Here is a 20550-nt window from a genome sequence, read left to right on the forward strand (position 1 = left end):
CACCCGGGGCAGACCGCCCCTCCCGCCCCCCTTCCTACGCCACTGCTTCATGGTAATAAGCAGCCCCAGGTTTCTTTCTGAACATACTCAGTACAAGAGCACTGGATTAAGGTCAGAACAATGTCTGTGTGCTGCGCTTTTTTATTATTATGATGATGATTATTATTATTATTAATAACAAGGACTTATGAAAAAATACACAAGATATAAAACAAACTGATAACCCTCAAAATTCACATAGTTCCATATAAATACCCATCCAATAGTAAAAAAACAACATAGCAAAATTATAGTACACAGTATCTGAATCCCCTCCCCCCCCTCCTCACTCCCAGGCCTGGATAACTGGCCTATCATGTACAGGTTAGTATAAATTGATTACAAACTACATAAAAATATATAAAATAAAAGGATTCAAACATTTACAAATACCCGAAATCCTGGACAAGCTACTCACTCCGGACTGGGGGCCATTTTGAGTTGGTACTGAGCTTTCTTATTCCAAACTTCTGCTGTAATTTGACCATATAACTGCAATTCCCATACTGCTGCTTTCCATATTGCTATACTTGGCACTTCAGCTGTCTCCAATTCCATACAATTGTCATCTTAGCAGCTAAACGTAATGTATAACTCAAATATTCCTACACTTCTACCCTTATCTCACCTACCCCCCCCCCCCCCCATCCCAAAAGACACTACCTGGGATCATCCCTTCGATCAATCCCCATCCAATGAGCAATTTGTGTCAAGAATCTCTTCCCAAAACTGTTATATTTTCTTACATTCCTACCATTGATCCTCATAAGAACCTCTTTGACAACATCCTATCCACCAAAGACCCCCACATTCATATTCAGTCCTTTCACTCATATAGAGGTCCAATAGGTGCAATTGGCTAATTTGCATATTGCAATTGAATATAGTTGGTAACAGAAGAACAAATATAAATATGAGAATCAATCCATTCTCATTCCTTATTATCAATGAGCATTCCTCCCACACTTGTTCATGCACTCTATAAGTGTGCACATCTCCCTCCTCCAAGGCAAGATAAATACAATAAATTATTTTCGTATCCATACCCTGTTTGAACAGGTTACTTTCAATAGGCATAGAATCTCGCAGTAGCCCCTGTTGAGTTTCCCGTTTAATAAGAAAACCCCTCAGTTGACAGTATTGATAAAAGGGAACCTTCATATGGACCAAATCCTATAAATGGGCATGAGTGACATAATTCAGCTGAGGAGAATGGGTCTGCTGCTCTGCAAGGACCTAACTCTCCAGCTGCTCTCTAAGTAGTGTGAGGAAAGGGGCCGCCAATCACACAATTTACTAAAAGGAGAAATACAGTGAAACCTTGGTTTTTGTCGCTAATCCGTCCGAAAACAATCGGCGAAATCCGAAACCGACGAAAACCGAGGCAATTAACGAGGACGCCCAAAATCGATACAAATTGGGAGATGGATGTCCTTCTTTTTCGACGAAATCCGAGGCAACCAACGAAAACCGAGACAAATTTCTAGTCGAAAAAATCAACAAAATTCGAAACCGACGAAAACCGACGTCGACGAAAACCGAGGTTTCACTGTACCTGATACTTGTCATAGTCTCCCTAAGATCTTCCTATAACAGAGTATCATGGGGTAGAGCAAAACATGTGATTGCCAACCCTCCCAGCCCTTTTTTGCACCTGTGTTCCATCTAGCCACCTATTCCCCCACTGAATAGGGTGCCATATGAGCCTGTTCCAGATGTACCCAGTGTGCTTCAGATCTAACCAGATAATGCGTCCCTACAGCCCTTAGTACTGCCACTTCATAATAATGCACCAAATTGGGAAGACCCATCCCCCTCTTTGCTCTTACTACTAGTCAGCCTCTGCATACTGACTCTACTTGTATGCCCCCTCCAAACAAAATCCCATCCCAACACTTACATATTTTAGGTACTGCAATTAGAAGATTGAGAAGCAAAATAAAATGATCATCATCTTAATCAATGCTATACAGCCCCACCAAGCGGCAGAGACATCTACCCAGCTTTTCAATTCCAGTTCTCTAAGGGGGTCTTTTACTAAAGCTTAGCTCGAGTTATCTGCAGCAGGGCCCATTTTATTCCTATGGGCCCTGCTGCAGATAACTCGAGCTAAGCTTTAGTAAAAGACCCCCTAAGGTTAGTAGCTGTCTCATAATTTAGGTGATATAACTTGGACAGATTAGGAACAATATGAATCCCCAGGTATCGTATGCTATCAGTGGTTATTTTAAAAGGAGTGAGAAGTAATATGTTGCCTCTACATATAAAATAAAAAGGCCACTGTTTCGTCCAAGTTGGGTTCAAAGCCTGAAACCTTCCCAAACTCTGTCAGTTCTTGCACCAATGCACCAACTGATCTATTAGGGCCTTGGGCAAAAATAAACATGTCCGCATATAAGAGAATCTTAGAGGTTCACTCTGCACCCATATGTGTTGTATATCATTATTGTCTCAAATTTTATGGCTACAATAAATTACATGGGTGACAGGGTGCTCCCTTAATGTGTTCCCTGATACAGGGGAAAGTCCTGAGACCAAATGCCATTAACATGTATGGTCTTTGGTGCCGTATATAAAACCTTCACCCAGATTAGGAACACCTCCCCCTCTCCCATCTGCCTCAGCACCTCAAATACACCCACTGACTCCACCCTGTCAGAGGCTTTTTCAGCAGCCAAAGCTACTCCCATAGCAGGCAGTTGACGCAGTGGTGTGCTGGTGCCGGCTCGCAAGTTGTTACATTTTTTACCGACTTGCGAGCCGGTTACTCTTGAGGGCAAGCCAGCTCTCCTTCCTCCCTCCCTCCCAGCTACAGGCTCCCTCCCCTCCCTCCCTTCCTTGTCCAGTGAATTCTTCGGGGCAGGCAGGAAAGATCCCCAGTCTTTCCTGCCCGCTGCCGGCGCTGACTCTCCCACGCTGCCAGATCGCTCTTTAAAAATGGCCACCGAGACTTCCAGCAGCGGCCTCACGAGACTTCTGCTGAAGTCTTGGAGGCCGCCCTTGTAAGTCTCAGCGGTCATTTTTAAAGAGCGATCTGGCAGCATGGGAGAGTCAGCGCCGGCAGCAGGCAGGAAAGACTGGGGATCTTTCCTGCCTGCCCTGGAGCAGTTTTTAGTGGGTGCAGTGCACTTCAGGCAGGTGGACCCAGGCCCATCTCCCCCTACCTGTTACACTTGTGGTAAATGGGAGCCCTCCAAACCCCCCCCCCAAACCTACTGTACCCACATGTAGGTGCCCCTCCTTCACCCCTTAGGGCTATGGTAGTGTTGTACAGTTGTGGGTAGTGGGTTTTGGGGAGGATTTGGGGGGGGTCAGCACCCAAAGTAAGGGAGGTATGCACCTGGGAGCAATTTTTGAAGACCACTGCAGTGCCCCCTAGGGTGCCTGGTTGGTGTCCTGGCATGTGAGGGGACCAGTGCACTACAAATGCTGGCCCCTCCCATGACCAAATGCCTTGGATTTGGCCGACCCCAACCGTATTATCGAAACTAAAGATGGCTGGCCATCTTTTTCGATAATACAGCTCGGGACCGCTCTTTGCGGCGCCGGCCATATAGATGGCTGCCCATATAGATGGCCGGCGCCGTTCGATTCTGCCCCTCTATACGAACATAAGCATTGCCATACTGGGACAGACTGAAGGTCCAGCCATCCCAGTATCCTGTTTCCAACAGTGGCCAATCTAGGTCACTAGTACTTGGCAAGATGCCAGAACAGTAAAACAGATTTTATGCTGCTTATCCTAGAAATAAGCAGTGTATTTTCCCCAAGTCCAGCCTAATTATGGCTTATGGACTTTTCTTTTAGGAAGTTATCCAAACCTTTTCTTAAATAGAAGAACCGTCACAGGCATTCTGCTTCTGAAGCATATCAGTAGCATTCAGGCGAGTGTGCCATCTTTCCGCTCTTAAGTTGTGCAGCTTGCTGAATTAATAACCCTCTGACATATGCCTTACCTGCATCCTATAAAGTACCCAAGCTAACCTCCTAATTGTTGTTTATAGATAAATACTCTTGCCACTCCTCCAATAAATTTCACCCTAACTTCTTCATTCCCTAAGGGTTGTCAATTTGGTTTCTTGAAACAGGGCAATATCTACACCTTCATCCCTCAGTCTTTTTAGGACCCTCTTCTGTTGTATTACATTATTAAGCCCACCCACATTCCAAGAGCCAACAGTGTATGTTTTACCTCCCATCTTGTACTATCTGTATAGTCCTCAGTTGCTTCAAATGTGTCCCCAGTCCCAGCTCCCATACCTTGCCCCTAGTACCCCTCCCCCCATAAATTTCCAGCTCTCTCACAACTCCACTTGTACCCCCAACCCAATACCCATAGCCTCCAAATCCCAACTCTAACCACATCCCCCCTCCACTCTCCCCCCCCAAAAAACAATTCAATCATACCCACAGTCATATCAAACCTTAAACAAATCAGGCATTCAAATCAAACTCTCCCAGCAAAAACAAAGTCTCAGATTCTTAAAAATAGAACACAAACTAAGCCCCACCCCCCTCCAATAAAGGTCTATCATAACAAAGCTTTACAGAGTTACAGCTTCTGCCATAGTATCTTCTCTCCCTTCCACAGATCTCTCAGGACACCCAACTCTCTGCACAGCAATCACTCTGTCCTCTTGGTCACTGCCTTCACTATCCTCCAATAATGGATCAGCCAATCTATTGCCATTCTGATCTGGGATATTGGCACTGTCGACCGGGACTTAGGACATAGGTCTTCCACATTCCCTCTCTTTTCCCTGCTATCCTTCTTCCACCCTTCATTGTCCAGCATCTCTCCCTCCCTCTTCGCTCCATCCCATTGTCCAGCATCTCTCCCTTCCACCCCCTGCCCTTGGGTCCAACATCTCTCTCTCTCTCTTACCTCTCTATTTCTTCCCTCCCTCCTATTGTCCAGCATCTCTCCCTTCCACCCCCTGCCCTTGAGTCCAACATCTCTCTCTCTCTCTCTCTTACCTCTCTCCCCTTTGCCATCAAAACCAACATCTCTCCCTCTCTATTTCCTCCCTCCCTCCCTCCCATTGTCCAGCATCTCTCCCTTCCACCCCCTGCCCTTGGGTCCAACATCTCTCTCTCTCTCTTACCTCTCTATTTCTTCCCTCCCTCCCATTGTCCAGCATCTCTCCCTTCCACCCTCTGCCCTTGGGTCCAACATCTCTCTCTCTCTCTCTCTTACCTCTCTCCCCTTTGCCATCAAAACCAACATCTCTCCCTCTCTATTTCCTCCCTCCCTCCCTCCCATTGTCCAGCATCTCTCCCTTCCACCCCCTGCCCTTGGGTCCAACATCTTTCTCTCTCTTACCTCTCTCCCTCCCTCTCTATTTCCTCCCTCCCTCCCATTGTCCAGCATCTTTCTCTTTCCCTCTCTTCTGCCCCCAGGTCCAGCATTTCTCCCTTCCGCTCTAGATCTACCTTAAAACTTGTCTTTACTTCTAGAGGTCATCTGCAGAGGCAATGATTTGTGCATGCTGCCTTTGGCCAACCCCAAAGCCATCCTTCTGATGCATGCCACCCCTCTGGAAACAGGAAGATATATCAGATGTGGTGGTACATGGCAGATGGAAGGGTCCAGAGCCAGACAGATGTCAGCAGCATATGCAAACCGTTGCAGATGCTGGAAACCTAGAGGCTTCCAGCATAAATTACATAAGTTAAAATGTATTTTACATTGCATTAAATTGCATAAATTAGAATGTATTTTACTTTACAAAAATAAAGTTGTCTTCTGACAGTTCATGTGTTTCTGGCAAATTGATGTGGTTCCTTGTGTTTTGGGGGGGGGGGGGGCAGCAGCAGCAAGGGATTCTAGTGATCAGTGCTGGGAAGAGATAGCAGGAATAGGAATATGGGGGATGGGGAAGGAAAAAGAACCTCAGGGAAGAAAGGAAATAGAGTAGGGAATCAAAGCACTGAATTCTACTGTGCTGCCTATTAATGAGTTTCGTTTATATTGTGCTGACACTGTATCAGATTTCTATTGTATCAATGCTCTACTGTGCTGTTTTAATGTATACACTACTGAATGAATCATATTTTGTTACAACTATTATTTAATTTGCCTATTTCCAAGTTTACCTCACTATTCCACTTATGTATTATGCTGATATCTGATAATAGTATTGTTACACTGTAAGTTGTCTATATCAAGCTGGACCGGTTGTACACTTCCTTGAGTGACTCTCTTTATAAAGGTGGTTAATAAATCTTAATTAATTAATTAATTAACAGGGCTGCCTCAAGGCATGGAGAAGGGCTGGTGGGTTATAATTGCCAATCAGAGAGAGACAGGAAAGATTTAATAGGTGAAAGCGGCCACCGAACTATCTACAACAAAACGGAAACCAACCAATTTGGAGCGCGCTAAGAGGCTGCGCCAATGAATAAGCGCTATAGAGGGGGCTCGTCTCTTTTCCAGCTTGGGAGGGGGGAAGGATTTGGGAAAGGAAGGAGGGTGCATAGAGTGTAGTAGTAGTAGTGTCCGAGACTGAGTAGGTTGTCTGGGAGCAGTAGCTAGTACAGTAGTCGGTGCGTTGTCCTTCTTTCCTGATGTACTGGTGGGGATCGGGCTGTCCGGGGCTGAAAGAGGAGGAGACCCCGGAAGAAGCTGTGGGGCTGCGCCGGTTGCCGCAGGGGCAGCGGGTGCTGGAGGTAGGATGCAGCGGTGGGCATTGCCTTTTCCTGCTGGACGATGGCACCGTCACCTCCTGCGGCCACAACCAGCGGGGACAGCTGGGCAGGAGAAACCAGGCCAGCGGAGCCCGGACAGGTGAGCCCTGGAGGATGGGGGAGCGATGGTAGCGATAGTGCATCCGGTAAATAGGAAAAGGGTTTGTGGGGGGAGTGTGATGATAGGATGGAACCCCCCCCTCGTTAGATGGGGGGGGGGGGGCTCTATGGAATGGGGGCACCCCTGGTGGATGTCTTATATAACTCATCACAATGTAACCCATAATTGTACTGTAATAATTGTACTTCCATCATTTACAAGGTATTGTAAGCCACAATGAGCCCGCAAATAGGTGGGAAAATGTGGGATACAAATGCAAATAAATAAATAAATAAATGTTGGGAGCCTGGGGGGGGGGGGATGGGGGAGTGATGGTGAGGTGTGATTTCTGCAGTGCTATTTGCCTCTCTTTGCTCAGGCTAAGTTTCGTTTCCTGTTTTCAGAGCGCTGCATACTTTCAGTTTCGATTAAATAGTTGGCTCAGCTGTAGAATTGAGAATGAAACATCTTATCTTTTTGTTTTTTTTATTGCTTTTGCCAAGTCGAGATAAAAGCGCTGATGACTACTGGGGCTGCTGAAACGTTGCCAGTTGGAGCAAAGATCTCGGAATAATTCTGTTAAACGCACATTTGTATTCCTTATGAAAAATAACATCCTGTGTGCTTTCATTTGTCAACTCACAGTACAGTAATTCAAGAAGAACACCCCTTAGCTGTATTTGTTAAATTTATTGCACTCTTTTTAGTTTTGCTCTATGGGGAAATAGTGTTATTTTATCCAGCTTTTAAAAAGACGCTTCGCGTGCCTTTTGTTAAAACGGTTAATATGGTGCTGCTTTGCTGTTTGTCTTCCTGATCTAAAATCTTGAATACACTCTTGTTGGGAAAAAATGGCATATGGAGGAGGTGAAGTGGCTTTTCAGGTGACTGCTATGTCAGAGGACATTGCATATGTCTGATAAGAAGTAGTAGTAGTAGATATACATGCCTTAACGGGGAAGAGCCAACAAACATCCTTTTAGCAAAGGGAGCTCATGTCTTACCAAGCTATTAAAAATATTTTGAAACGTGGATGGAGGAGAGCCTTATGATGGTCTCTTTTTCATGCCTAAAGTGCAGTTTTTGTCCTCCTGGGCCCAGACACTGTCACTGTCATTGTAGAGGATAAAAGGGGAGCGATTGGAATAGGAAGCACATACATACAGTAGAACAAAACAGAGAAGAACAAACAGGAAAAAGTAGAGGCTGATCAAAGGACGAATCCAACTGGAGAAGCCAGTATATAAATTGCATGCCTCAGCAGCACTAGTTTTACACAATGCCCAACATTTTTTTACATATCTTATATATTTATTATTTGTACAACATCTGTACTAATCATATATGATTTGTTATGTTTTTAAAGTACTGTTACATGTCTTCAGTTTAATTTGTTTTACATGCAATTTATATATTTTAGATGTTCTATTGGCTTTTATATATTTTTATTTTTTTTCTTTAGAATTAATTTGACCCCTGATGTAGGGGGTGTGATACGCTGAAACACGGACCGTGTCGGGTCCCTCAATATCTGCATCAATAAAGTAGTTTTCCATTACATCTCCAGTGTTGGATTCGTCCTTTGATCAGCCTCAACTTTTTCCTGTTTGGTATTTCTGGCATAGAGGTTTTCCCTGTCTGTGCTTTGACTCAAAACAGAGAAGAGCCACTGGGCATTAGAGGACCTGGAACCAGTGCCTAGCCTGACCCCCCTTCTACCCGCCAGCACCGCACTGTTAGCACCTGGTGTCTCGCCCCAGGAGACCACAGCTCAGCCAATCGTGAGACGCTAAAGTTGTGGTTCAGGCGTTGACAGCATGAGTCATTCTGTTCATATGTGTTGCCAGTGGCAACAAGCCCAAAAACCTGTGAGTTCTAAACAAAAACTCATGATGGGAGGGGGGGGGAGTGAGGTTGGCAACACTGCTCCAGTCCCGCCAAACTGGTTGAGAGAGAACATAGAGTAAGTATGGGAGGAGAGAGAAGAAAATTGTGGATAATGGTTGGTAGAGGCAGAGTGAGAGACAGACTGGGCAGAGTGGGGGAGGAAGGAGAGTGTCAGTTATGTGCATAACTTAATTTAATAATTAATTGGTGTTAACAGTGCTAACTGGTACTAATTTGCAGTTATGCATGCCTTCAGCCAGGGTTCTACAAATTAGAAGCACCCAAAATCCATAGTGTTCAACTCCAAGTGGGGTTGACCTGGGTGTGTCAAGCACTTAGGCACACGGGTTATAGAATACTGCAGGTCAGAAATAAATTGCCACATTAGTCTGCCTCTTGCCGGCTGCGTTTACTTCAGACCTTTCTCTGAAAATTCTTCAACACAAGAAATACATCCCCCTATCAGTGTTCTTTCTGAGGTCTCATCTACACCTTTTAATGTAATTTAACATTTATAACCTACATAACCATTTACTAATTAATTTATTCAATTCTGGTTGCCACATCTAAAAAAAAAGATATAGTGGAATTAGAAAAGGTACAGAGAAGGGCAACGAAAATGATAAAGGGGATGAGATGACTTCCCTATGAGGAAAGGCTGAAGCGTCTAGGGCTCTTCAGCTTGGAGAAAAGACGTCTGAGGGGAGATATGATAGAGGTCTATAAAATAATGAGTGGAGTGGAACGGGTAGACATGAATCGTTTGCTTACTCTTTCCAAAAAATACTAGGATTAGGGGGCATGCAATGAAGCTACAAAGTAGTAAATTTAAAACAAATCGGAGAAACATTTTCTTTACTCAGCGTGTAATTAAACTCTGGAATTCATTGCCAGAGAATGTGGCGGTTAGCTTAGCGGGGTTTCCTAAAGGACGGCTTCCTAAAGGAAAAGTCCATAGACAATTATTAAAATGGAGTTGGAGAAAATCCACTTCTTATGTCTGGAATAAGCAGCATAAAATGTATTGAGCTTTTTTGGGATCTTGCCAGGTATTTGTGACTTGGATTGGCCACTGTTGGAAACAGGATACTGTGCTTGATGGACCTTTGGTCCGGCCCAGTGTGACAATACTTATGTACTTGTATACTAAGCATGAGTATTTACACCAGCCATTGAGATACCGCAAGTGCTTGAGCCTAACTATATGAGTGTAACTACAGACTAAACCTAGTAACTGCAATGGCAATTTACATGTGTAATTATCATTATAGAATTCACACTGCCTCCACCTTCATAGGGTTGAGCAGCAGCAGGCTTTGCAGTGCTATCTCTGCTTGTTCCTTACAACTAATACCCCCCAGGCATTACTACAACAGAGCTGTACCAGGAATCAGCGAGTTGCTACCAGAGGCAGTCAGAGAGTGGCAGTGGCTGGGCCAGCAGGAAGCAGACATCAATCTCAGTATGCTTGGATCTGGTGGACTACCACACACAATTTCCTTTAAAGTAGTCCTCTTTTTTTTCTAAAACTTATTACATACTAGTAAAAGAGGCCCGTTTCAGAGCAAATGAAACGGGCGCTAGCAAGGTTTTCGTCGCTAACACCCCCCCCTCCCTGGCCAACCCCTTTGTTGTTCTGCCATTGCTCTGCCCCCAACGTCATGACGTTTGATGAGAGGGCGGGGCCCGGAGCGATGTCCCACCCCCTCCGCCTCCCTCCCTGCCAACCCGTTCATTGTTCTGCCATTGCTTCGCCCTCGAGGGCGGGGCACGGAGCGATTTTGGTGGCTTCACCACCATGAACCTTTTTGAAGGAAGTCAGGGCTTGGCTTCACTGACGTCGGTGTCCTCAGAACATTGAGGGTGAGTTTTATTATAGTAGATATGTTATCCGTTTCACCTTATGCTGTCTATTCAAATGTTTTTACTGCATATAGCAGTGGTTTCCAAACCTGGTCCTGGAGGCACCCCAGCCAGTCAGAGTTTCAGGATATCCACAATGAATATTCATGAGAAGCTTGCATGCAGTGGGGACAGTGCATGCAAATCTCTCTCATGAATATTCATTATGAGTATCCTGAAAGCCTGACTGGCAGGGGGGCCTCCAGGATTAGGTTTGGTAACCGTATTGTGTTGATTTTAAGTAGTATACTATGCTGTAATTTGTTTGAATATTTTTACTGCTGTAATTGTGTGTTGCCTATGTTCAACGTTTTATTCCTGTATACCACCTTGACTGACTGAAAATTTTTTTTTCAAAAAGGTGGTATATAAATCCTAATAAATAAACACATCCCTGCATGCTTGGTAGGGGGGTTCTGGCACACGGTTTTCCCTGATCCTCATCTGGCTGTTAGGAAGATTTTACAAATGTGATAATGGGTGTGCTCACAGGGGGCAACATTTTATTTATTTTATTTTTTTGTTGCTTTGATTTGTTCAGTTTAGCGGAAACAAAACCCAACAAAACAAATGAATGTTCCTAAAATGTGATTTAATGCAGGTAGAACTGTAGCTCTAGTTTTTAAAAATAGCAGTGTTAAGTTTGTTTTATTTTCATCTATATAAACCTTCCACTGTGTGCAGTCACCATATAGTCTCTAAAATGGCAGTAGGGCTATCAAGTAGTTATGCTATTATGATTAATATCAACATAGATTTTTTTTTTCTCTCTGAAAGGACAAATTCAAGCTTTAGAAGCACAGAGCATTGTTCATGTGAGCTGTGGGAAAGAGCACTCACTAGCTGTGTGCAGCCGAGGACACATCTTCGCCTGGGGAGCCGGCTCTGAAGGTCAGCTGGGTATTGGACAGTTTAAAGAACAGAGCTTAATCCCAAAGTAAGTGCTCAGTCAAACGTTGTGGTTTTCAGAGTACAAAATCATGTAATGAGCAGAGTATTATAGCGCATGGGTATCCATGGGTCATAGAGAAGCCTTAGAGCAACCAGGAGGGACATTATAACATAGTCAGATATGGACTTACAGATTTTGTTTACATTTTCAAGGATTTCACCTCTTTTAAATTTCCATGAGCTTTATGGGTGCTGTTCGTTTTGGCTTTGTAACAGAGAGAACAATGGTGTAACTTGTTCCAAAGTAGTCCCAGCAGGGGGGGGCATCTAAACAAAAAGGTGAAGGATAAAGGATTTTATTTGACATTTTATATCCTACTTAATCCCAAGCAAACTTAGCTGATGGTTGTTACAGCCCCTGAGATATTGAATTTTGCCCCAAAACTCCAAATGATCTTTGCTTATTTTAAAAGCACACAGGAATCTCATGTTGTATTCAGGTTTAATAATCAGGAAGTCCATAGAGTATCAGCAAACTGTCAATACAAACGATAAACACCTGAAATCCAGTTTTGCGAACTGAGTCTAACATAGACTTGCAGTATCTCTACTCCTTCAAAGACATTATGTAAGACCATACAATCTGTAAAATAGACTTTCTATCAGCTGTGTTTGCTGCTTGCAATGGAGCCTTGGAACCTCAACATTTCACATTTCACAATGTCAGCACATCAAAAAGGCAATTAAACATGCAAATGAATTTCACAACACTCAGCAGAGAGACAAAGACTAATATAAAGCAAAAAACCCATTAACTTACAAACACTTTAAGAAGAAATATCAATATATATAAAAGGCGAGTGTCGTACTCACTCGCAAATGCGCAGTAGAGACCTTCTCTGCCCTGCTCCCGCGTCAATACGTGATGATGGGGGCGGAACAGAGAGGGTCTGTACTGCGCATTTGCGAGGGAGGGACACTGCTGTCGCTAATGCTCCCCCCACCCGGAGTTGCTGCCGCCACCCACCCTCCACCCGGTCGGGCCCTCGCTCCACTACTGAAACAGCGAGGGTCCGGGAACGCAGCACTGAGCTCTGCTGAGCTGCCTTCGGCCTTCCTTCTTCTTCTCTGCCTGTGTCCCGCCCTCGACGACGTTACGTCACACGAGGGCGGGACAGGCAGAGAAGAAGGAAGGCTGACGTCGGCTGCTCAGCAGAGCTCAGTGCTGCGTTCCCGGACCTTCGCTGTTTCAATAGCGGAGGGGCCCGGCCGGGTGGAAGGTGGGTTGCGACGGCGACGGCTCCGGGGGGGGGGGGGGGGCAGTGGCGAACTCAGCGGTGCGGGGGGGGGCTTTCGACCCCCCCCCCCTCCTATAATAGCCCGTTTTTACGGGCTCAAAGGCTAGTATACAACAGAAATGGTAAATGTTGACACATTGAGAATGCTTTAAGATGGAAGATGCTGTGATTGATAAATTTTCCTGAAGTACTATTAGTAACTCCCTTGTTGACTTAAGCACTATGTCTTGAGATCTTAAACATTCTAGAACAATCCTGCCAGAAGAATATATTATGTGCCCTTCTCAAAAAAAGGACTTGCAGCAACTATTGGCTGTGGACTCCAATGTTTCATATGATCAGCGACTCAGAAGATAAAGCACAAGGGTTAAACCGGCTACTTTGATAGTAACCTTTGTGTTAGACCCAGATTGTGATTGGCTCTTGAAATTTTTTTCAGCACAAAGACACCCTATTTTTGAACTGTAAAGTGAGTTTTTCCTGATATGGCACAGGCGATGCAGAAGAAACAAGAGAAATTCTTGAAGTTGAGACCTAGAGTTCAACAATTAAGAGCAATTTATTGACTCTTCCCTGTACATGTATAGTTAAGTTAAACTCTGTGAAATATATTTCTTTTTACCTAGCCATTTGGCTACTTCTCTGGATGCAAAAAGTGCTGTTTCTACTTCACTACCATATAGGCCAGTGACACCTATACTGTAGCGTTATTTAGTTTTGCTTGACAGGTCTTCCTTTCTTTTTCTTGTTTATTTTCTTTTAATTGTGTCTTGCCTCTTTTAGAATGTGCTGTAATTTGGACTTAAATATTTAGCCGATGATATTCTAAAATGAGTTGATGTAATTATATATGCCCTTTCTGTGTCAAGATTCTTGGATTTTGTAAAATGTTTATAAATAATAAAAAAAAGAATTCTACAGCTAGTAAAACAGGCACAAAATCCTGTAATTAAGGCCACTGAGAATGTTTAACCATGGAACTAGATATTGTTGGAGGAACTGTTGTATTGTCGGTGACATGTACCATACATTTGATGGGCCTGCAGACGATACAAGAAGTTGAGAGATCCGTCTAAAAGCAGAACACTGTCTCTTGCACTTCAAGCCCTTTTGGAGTGAAACCTGCCCTACATAAAATAGCAGCCAATCTGTTTACAGTGGCTAAAGTAGCTCTAGCGACTGCCTGGAAACAACCATCTATACCTCCTCTAACAGTGGTACTTCGCAGACTTACTACTACTATTTAGCATTTCTATAGCGCTACAAGGCGTACGCAGCACTGCACAAACAAAGAAGAAAGACAGTCCCTGCTCAAAGAGCTTACAATCTAATAGACAAAAAATAAAGTAATCGAATCAATTAATGTGTACAGGAAGGAGGGTAGGTGGAGGCGAGTGGTTACGAGTCAAAAGCAATGTTAAAGAGGTGGGCTTTCAGTCTAGATTTAAAAGTGGCCAAGGATGGGGCAAGACGTAGGGGCTCAGGAAGTTTATTCCAGGCGTAGACTTAAGTTTACTTGATGTCGGTTCACTGTGCTACGGAACAGACAGTAACTTTTCACAAAGTGTGGGATAGCTAGCAAAGTTGAGGAAGCAGGAATACTGCCACTGTAGGGGTACAGGCACTTTACCATCTAAAGACTGAACATATATTAGTGACTGCTACCGGTGCTTTCTTGTTTTGTGGTTTTAGAGGGATCATTGTTTCTATTTTAAATAAGTTTAATATCCGAAAGCATTCTCAATATTTTCAATTTTATTATGTATCATAGTATCTTTTTTTAAAAAAGGCTAATTTGCCCGTCGGATATATCTTAACACTTTATCCAGTCCATCTGCTTTTGTCTCTAGTTTAGTCAAGTTTGCTCTGTAATCTGCAATTATAGCTGAATGAGTCTATTAGAGAAGACAAAACTGTGAACTTGGTTGAAACAGAAGTTTGCAATCTCACCAAGACATCCCATATTGAATCCATAGTTACTACTGCTACTATAAATCACTTATATAGTGCTACCAGTCGTACGCAGCACTTTACAATTGAAGTTATAACAAAAGGCTTGGCTGGCAGCGAAGATTTTGTCAGCTCTAGAATCTGCAGAGGTGACCTCTTTCCTGGACTCACAGCTCCATCTTGCCATTCAGCTGAAGCGCTGTCTCTTTGGGTCTCGCTCACTACAGGGGCTCCCAAAACGCAGATCCAGCGCTGTCTGTCCCCTCTATGAACTTCTCAATTCCTCCCTGGTAAGGGGTCAGGAGTTCATTGAAGACATCGCTCTTGCACTGGCATGGACGGCAGCAAATGCAGCTCAGGACTCTGTGACATCAGGCAGGCAGGATAGCTCGCCTTCCAGCACCCCTCCCTGCAGCGAAGCCTGTTCTCCTAGTTCTGCACCTGGAAGCAAGAAGTGGTCTATCGGGCTGCAAAGAGGGGAAGCAGTCTCAGAGGGGTAAGTATATTGCTTCCCCCAATGTTTGGGCATATTAACCCCAGGAAATACAGCAGTAAGAAACTGCCCCGGAGCTACCTTTCAATGCTTCTTTCCGGCAGCTATCTTGCCGTCCGCTATAAAAAAAATGTTTAAGAAGCTTGTTTCTCATCATTTCTGGGCATATGTTGAATATAAATCCTTCTCCCATCTCTGAATATAGTAATCTATTGGTGAATGCCAGCAATGCCTTACAAATACGAGACATGGAGCCCCTACCACCATCTCCCTGCATGGCCTGCTCAAGTAATGTCTTCTTACAACCTATTTCCCTCAGGCTGTGTGATTGTCATATCTGCCTATAATGAAAAATATAGTGGGGAGGAAGGCCATATTCCTCCATTGACTCCAAGAAGGGCAAGATTTCTCCCACCTCCTATAGCTTGACACAAGGTATGGAGCTCCCCTAACTCCCATTGATAATACATCCTATCCAATGTTGGTAGAAAATACTTTCTCTGAAAACTTTTTTGTCATTGTCCTTGCCAGGTCTGAGGCACCTACTTCCCACAGGGGCCTTTTTAGCATGTTCAGAGAGAATTAAATTAGGTAGCCATGGAATGGCCCATAATGGTGTGGGGGGTCATCCATTTTTGCTCCAATCTCTACCACACTTCAGTTGAATTACTGATCCATCCCGCTAGTATACAGAGCTGTGCCACTTTGTAATATAAAGTAAAATGTGGAACAGCCATTCCTCCCAGTTTTTTTTTTTTTTTTTTTTTTAGGTTGACAAGGGTTTGAACTTGGACTCGGTGGGGGGGGGGGGGGAGGGAGGAGACGCTTGTTCTGTATGTATATATATGTATATGTAACCTTTGTCACAAAATGCCTGTGGCCACTTGGAGGGTCTGTCCCCAGCATCTCTGGCCCACCTGCACCTGCTGCTTATGCTTTACACTAGTACGCTCCTCCCACCGACTGGGTCCCAACCGCCTCTTGGTGAGTCTCCTGCTCTCAAATTATCCCCAGTGATTCATAGGTTACTTGGGCCACACTCCCAGTGGTTCAACAGTTCTTAGAAAGCACTCGCAGACCCAACACACAAACCACCAGGATTCTTAGTCAGTTCAGACAAGCTGAGGCAATAAACTAAAAATGTTTGTCGAGAAAAATTAGAACAATGAACAGAAAAGGTGTAATTGAAACAATTGTTTTAAGTACTCCTTTCTAAATAGTACCCGGGGAGTTCAGGACATATAGCTGCTCACAGGTTATCACAGGAGTGGGGGAGTGGCCTAGTGGTTAGAACACCAGTCTTGACATCCAGAGATACCCAGTTCAAATCCCACTGCTGCTCCTTGTGATCTTGGGCAAGTCACTTAACCCTCCATTGCCTCAGGTACAAAACTTAGATTGTGAGCCCTCCAGGGACAGGGCAATATCCAGTATGCTTGAATATAACTCACCTTGAGCTACAACTGAAAAAGGTGTGAGCAAAATCCAAAAATCCTCAGCAAAGAGATCTTTCTCTGCTTCCTGGCTAAGATTAGAGAAAAAAGCCAGTACATCTTTGATTGATTGAATTGAGCTCCTGGGCCAATCAGAGCTCAGAACAAGTTTTCAAAAGTATACTGTTAGACTAAAGAAAAGCAGCCATTTCTATGTAACGGCTTTAAACATGAACGTGCACCACTTGCTGGCCAAACTAGCAGGGTCCAAAAGGATGTCATCATTAAAGCGCCAATAGTGGATCCCTTCTTTGTCTAATGCTAAACATAGATGCAGTGGCAAGGGTGCATGATGTGGCCAGATGTAAGTTGGAATCTGAAGAGATCTGACCTGATGTAGGATAGATGAATCCCCAAACCGAAAGTCTCTAAGTGTTTTATGAACTTGTGAATGAGTGAAATCCTTTCATTGTCTGAAGTGTCTCCGTAAGTCCACCAAGTCCCACTGTCACTAAAAGCTTTTCATTTTACCTCTATCCCATTGGGCATAATGGACTCTGGTTGCTGTATTGTCTAAAGTAAAATTAAAATCTACCCCCAATATTAATTTACCTTCTGCATGACATGGAATGACTTGGCTCAATCCCCTTAAAAATGCACCTTTTTCCTCATTGGAGAGTAGATGTTAACCCAAAGATACAGTAAGAGCAGGTATCATTCCTTTTTATCTCATACCACTTTCTGAACCTGCCAGGGATATTCAATAGATAGGGCAATTAATACCTCTCTAGGCTTTCCAATTAAGCTATTCAATATAAAATATATATTAGGGTATTCCTTATGGATGCAAAATTGTTTTTCATGAGCAGGGAGCAAGTATCTACTGAACAAAGGCCACGGTTACCCTTGACCTCACCAATTTCCTTAAATAAAAGTTGGCATTTAACTGGCAAATTAAGGCCCTTGGCATTGAGAGTAAGAAACTTCATTATCCATAACAATACGAAAAGGATCATTCATATAGAACTTACTTTATTGCTGAACAAAACACCTGCTAGTATAAATTCTCAACCCAAGGAGTCGTTAACACCAGAAACTTCATTAATTAGCCACCACTGCATATTAATACCCCTAATCCCTCCCCTCCTCCCCCCCTAACAATTCAAAATACTGTCAAGACCTTGATTGATCATCTGTAGGAAGTGCATAACCTAGGGCTTACTTCCCACCCCTTTAAACTTTTTACAGTATGTACCTAAGCAGGAAAATAACATCCACTTAGCAATATCAACTATCATTGGTGCAATCGTCATACCTAATGTAACCTATGATGTACAATACATTTCTGAACACAGAACCAACATTTTAGGACATTGTTTCCAGAGTCAAGGACAATCATAACTGGTACAAAATCCACCTTTTATGAGATGCCCTCTTCTTAGGTTTATGCCTCAGGAAGAAGATTGCTGGCATTTTAAACACCCACTGTCCTCTGTAATTCCCTTCCATTTGGGTTGGTTCTGAAGACCCAGGGCAGACTTCCTTGGCTGGGGCCAAGGTGATGCCGGTTCTGCCTCCGGGAAAGTCTGTCGTGCCTCAGAAAATATATGGACCTGGTGAAGTTTGCCACTTTTTAGAAAATGCAAGGGCAAAAGGGTGGCACCATTTATACTTGATACTCAAGGTCCTTAGCTGTATTGTGAATGGTTTCAATTCCATTCAGTGCTTTTACGGGCCCTTCTACCAAGGTGCGCTGAAAAATGTCCTGCGGTAGTGCAGACGCATGTTTTGGATGCGCGCAGAATTATTTTTCAGCGCACCTGTAAAAAATGCCTTTTTAAAATTTTTGCCAAAAATTGCCATGCGTCCATTTTGGGTCTGAGACCTTACCACCAGCCATTGACCTAGCGGTAAGGTCTCACACGATAACCAGGCGGTAATGGTCTACGGGCATAAAATGCTGATTACTGCCCGCGTGCCAGAAAATAAAAATATTTTCCGCCGCACATAGCAGTCACGTGCAAAAATGAAATTACCGCAAGGGGCATGCGGTAGCCGGGTGATAAAAACATTGACGCATGTTGGGCGCGCATAGGCACCTACACGGTTTAGTAAAAGAGCCCCTAAAGTTGCCCCAAATAGATCTGGGTAGAGTAGGAGTCCCACTGTAAATTCCCTGAGCTGCTTGTTTTTCAGTGAGTAGGAAAAGTAGGCTCTTCCAAGAAACCGGAGAAGACATATGTAGAAAATAAAATCATTATTCCAAGAAAAACACTGACACACTTGACTCTGACTCGACACAGCTGTGTTTCGGCGCCAAAGTGCACCTTCATCAGGAGTCTATAAAATGAAATGTACTATTAAAAAATATAACAACACATATATACAAAAATATCACATATATAAAAAAAGTCACATATATAAAAGAAACATTTGTGTGTAAAATTATATGTAAAATTTAAAAAAATATTATTTCTTAAAAACACACATTTAATTTCATAGACTCCTGATGAAGGCATGCTTTGGCGCCGAAACACAGCTGTGTCGAGTCAGTGAAGTGTGTCAGTGTTTTCCTTGGAATAAAGATTTGATTTTCGAAATAAGTCTTCTCTGGTTTCTTGGAAGAGCCTACTTTTCCTACTCCCTGCTTTGTGCATTTCTTTGCGTAGGAATTCAGTGTACCTCCACCTTTGTGGTGGTTCTTTTCTTTTTTTTTCAGTGAGGCCAGAGTTCCCTATCAAGCTGAATTGTACCATCTATATTAAGCAGGGTGCTGGCAATTTTTTGGACCACAGTTTCACAGTCTGCATAATTTGGCATTTATAGCACTCCATGGAAACGGAGGTTCCTACGCTAACTCCTGTTTTCTAGCTCTTCTGTTTTATCAGAGAGCATGTGGATGGTGGCTCGGGCATCCTGGATTTGCTTATGACTCCCATTGCCTCGTCTGTTCATCCAGTCTTTGCTCAGTCTTCTACTCGTCCAGGCTCATTAATTTCAGTATGGAGGTTGGCTCCCAGTGTGGCTATCTGTGTCCTAACAGCCTTAATGTCGGATCTCCCACAACCATTCCTGAATCTCGACCAGGGAACTCAAGCTGTGCGTCTGAGGATTCTCCAGCCACAAATAGCCCTGGTGATGGTAATATAGGCTGTTGTGAGAGGTCTGGTGCCTCGCTCACCTCTTCCATATGGTTCGGCCCCAAGCCTCCCGAATACGCAAAACCTGATAAGTCCACTTGCTGATTCTTAATAATCAGCTCTTTAGCTTCGGCAGTTCAAGGTAGGCTCATTACACCAGAAGGATTGCCAGATGGTGCAGATATATTCTGCTTTGAAAGGGGGCTGCTCAGAGCTATCTAGTCAAGCAGCCATTTCAGCTGGTGATGTTGCTGCTTCCTTAGCAGTGCTTTTCTGTGTAACTTACTTTAATCCCATCCCTCTTTTTTGAATGATCAACTGCACATTGGGGAAAAGTTAAAATCTCCCCCTTCATAAGACATCAAATGGTGCTTTAAATCCTTGAACTGCTTGTCCTGTTCTAGGTGTGTAAACATTATGTCGCTTGTATAGCCAAACACCCCACTTCAGTGTCCCGATATATATTTTTTGCTTTGCAGAGGTGCAACTCCTTCTAAAGAAACTAGCTACTCTTCTGGTTTATGGCTTTCCCATAATTATTGTGAACAAAGACTAATGCATAATTTCTATGCTCCAATAGATGAGAACATTGTTTCTTTAAGTGTGTCTCTTGTATGAAAGCTATATCCCATCTAGATCTTCTGAGCTCATTGAACACAATACTGCTTTTTTTTGCAGGGGTTACTTAACCCATACACATTCCAAGACCCAATTACCATTTCTTCCCTTA

General features: G+C 43.6%; 1 protein-coding gene across 5 annotated transcripts in view; it reads left to right on the forward strand.

Moving 5' to 3' along the window:
- Nucleotides 1-6429: 6429 nt before the first annotated feature.
- Nucleotides 6430-20550, forward strand: part of LOC115461098 (probable E3 ubiquitin-protein ligase HERC6) — a 165510-nt gene continuing 151389 nt past the window's right edge. For 3 of the 5 annotated variants that reach the window (XM_030190673.1, XM_030190674.1, XM_030190675.1), the window contains exons 1-2: nucleotides 6430-6826; nucleotides 11393-11552. In XM_030190673.1, coding sequence (XP_030046533.1) covers nucleotides 6607-6826; nucleotides 11393-11552 — 380 coding nt within the window. In that variant the 5' untranslated portion in view covers nucleotides 6430-6606. The remainder of the gene's footprint in view (nucleotides 6827-11392; nucleotides 11553-20550) is intronic. The other 2 variants (XM_030190676.1, XM_030190677.1) reach the window with 1 other exon arrangement.

The sequence above is a fragment of the Microcaecilia unicolor genome, chromosome 2 (genome assembly GCF_901765095.1).
Source record: "Microcaecilia unicolor chromosome 2, aMicUni1.1, whole genome shotgun sequence".
Classification (NCBI taxonomy): domain Eukaryota; kingdom Metazoa; phylum Chordata; class Amphibia; order Gymnophiona; family Siphonopidae; genus Microcaecilia; species Microcaecilia unicolor.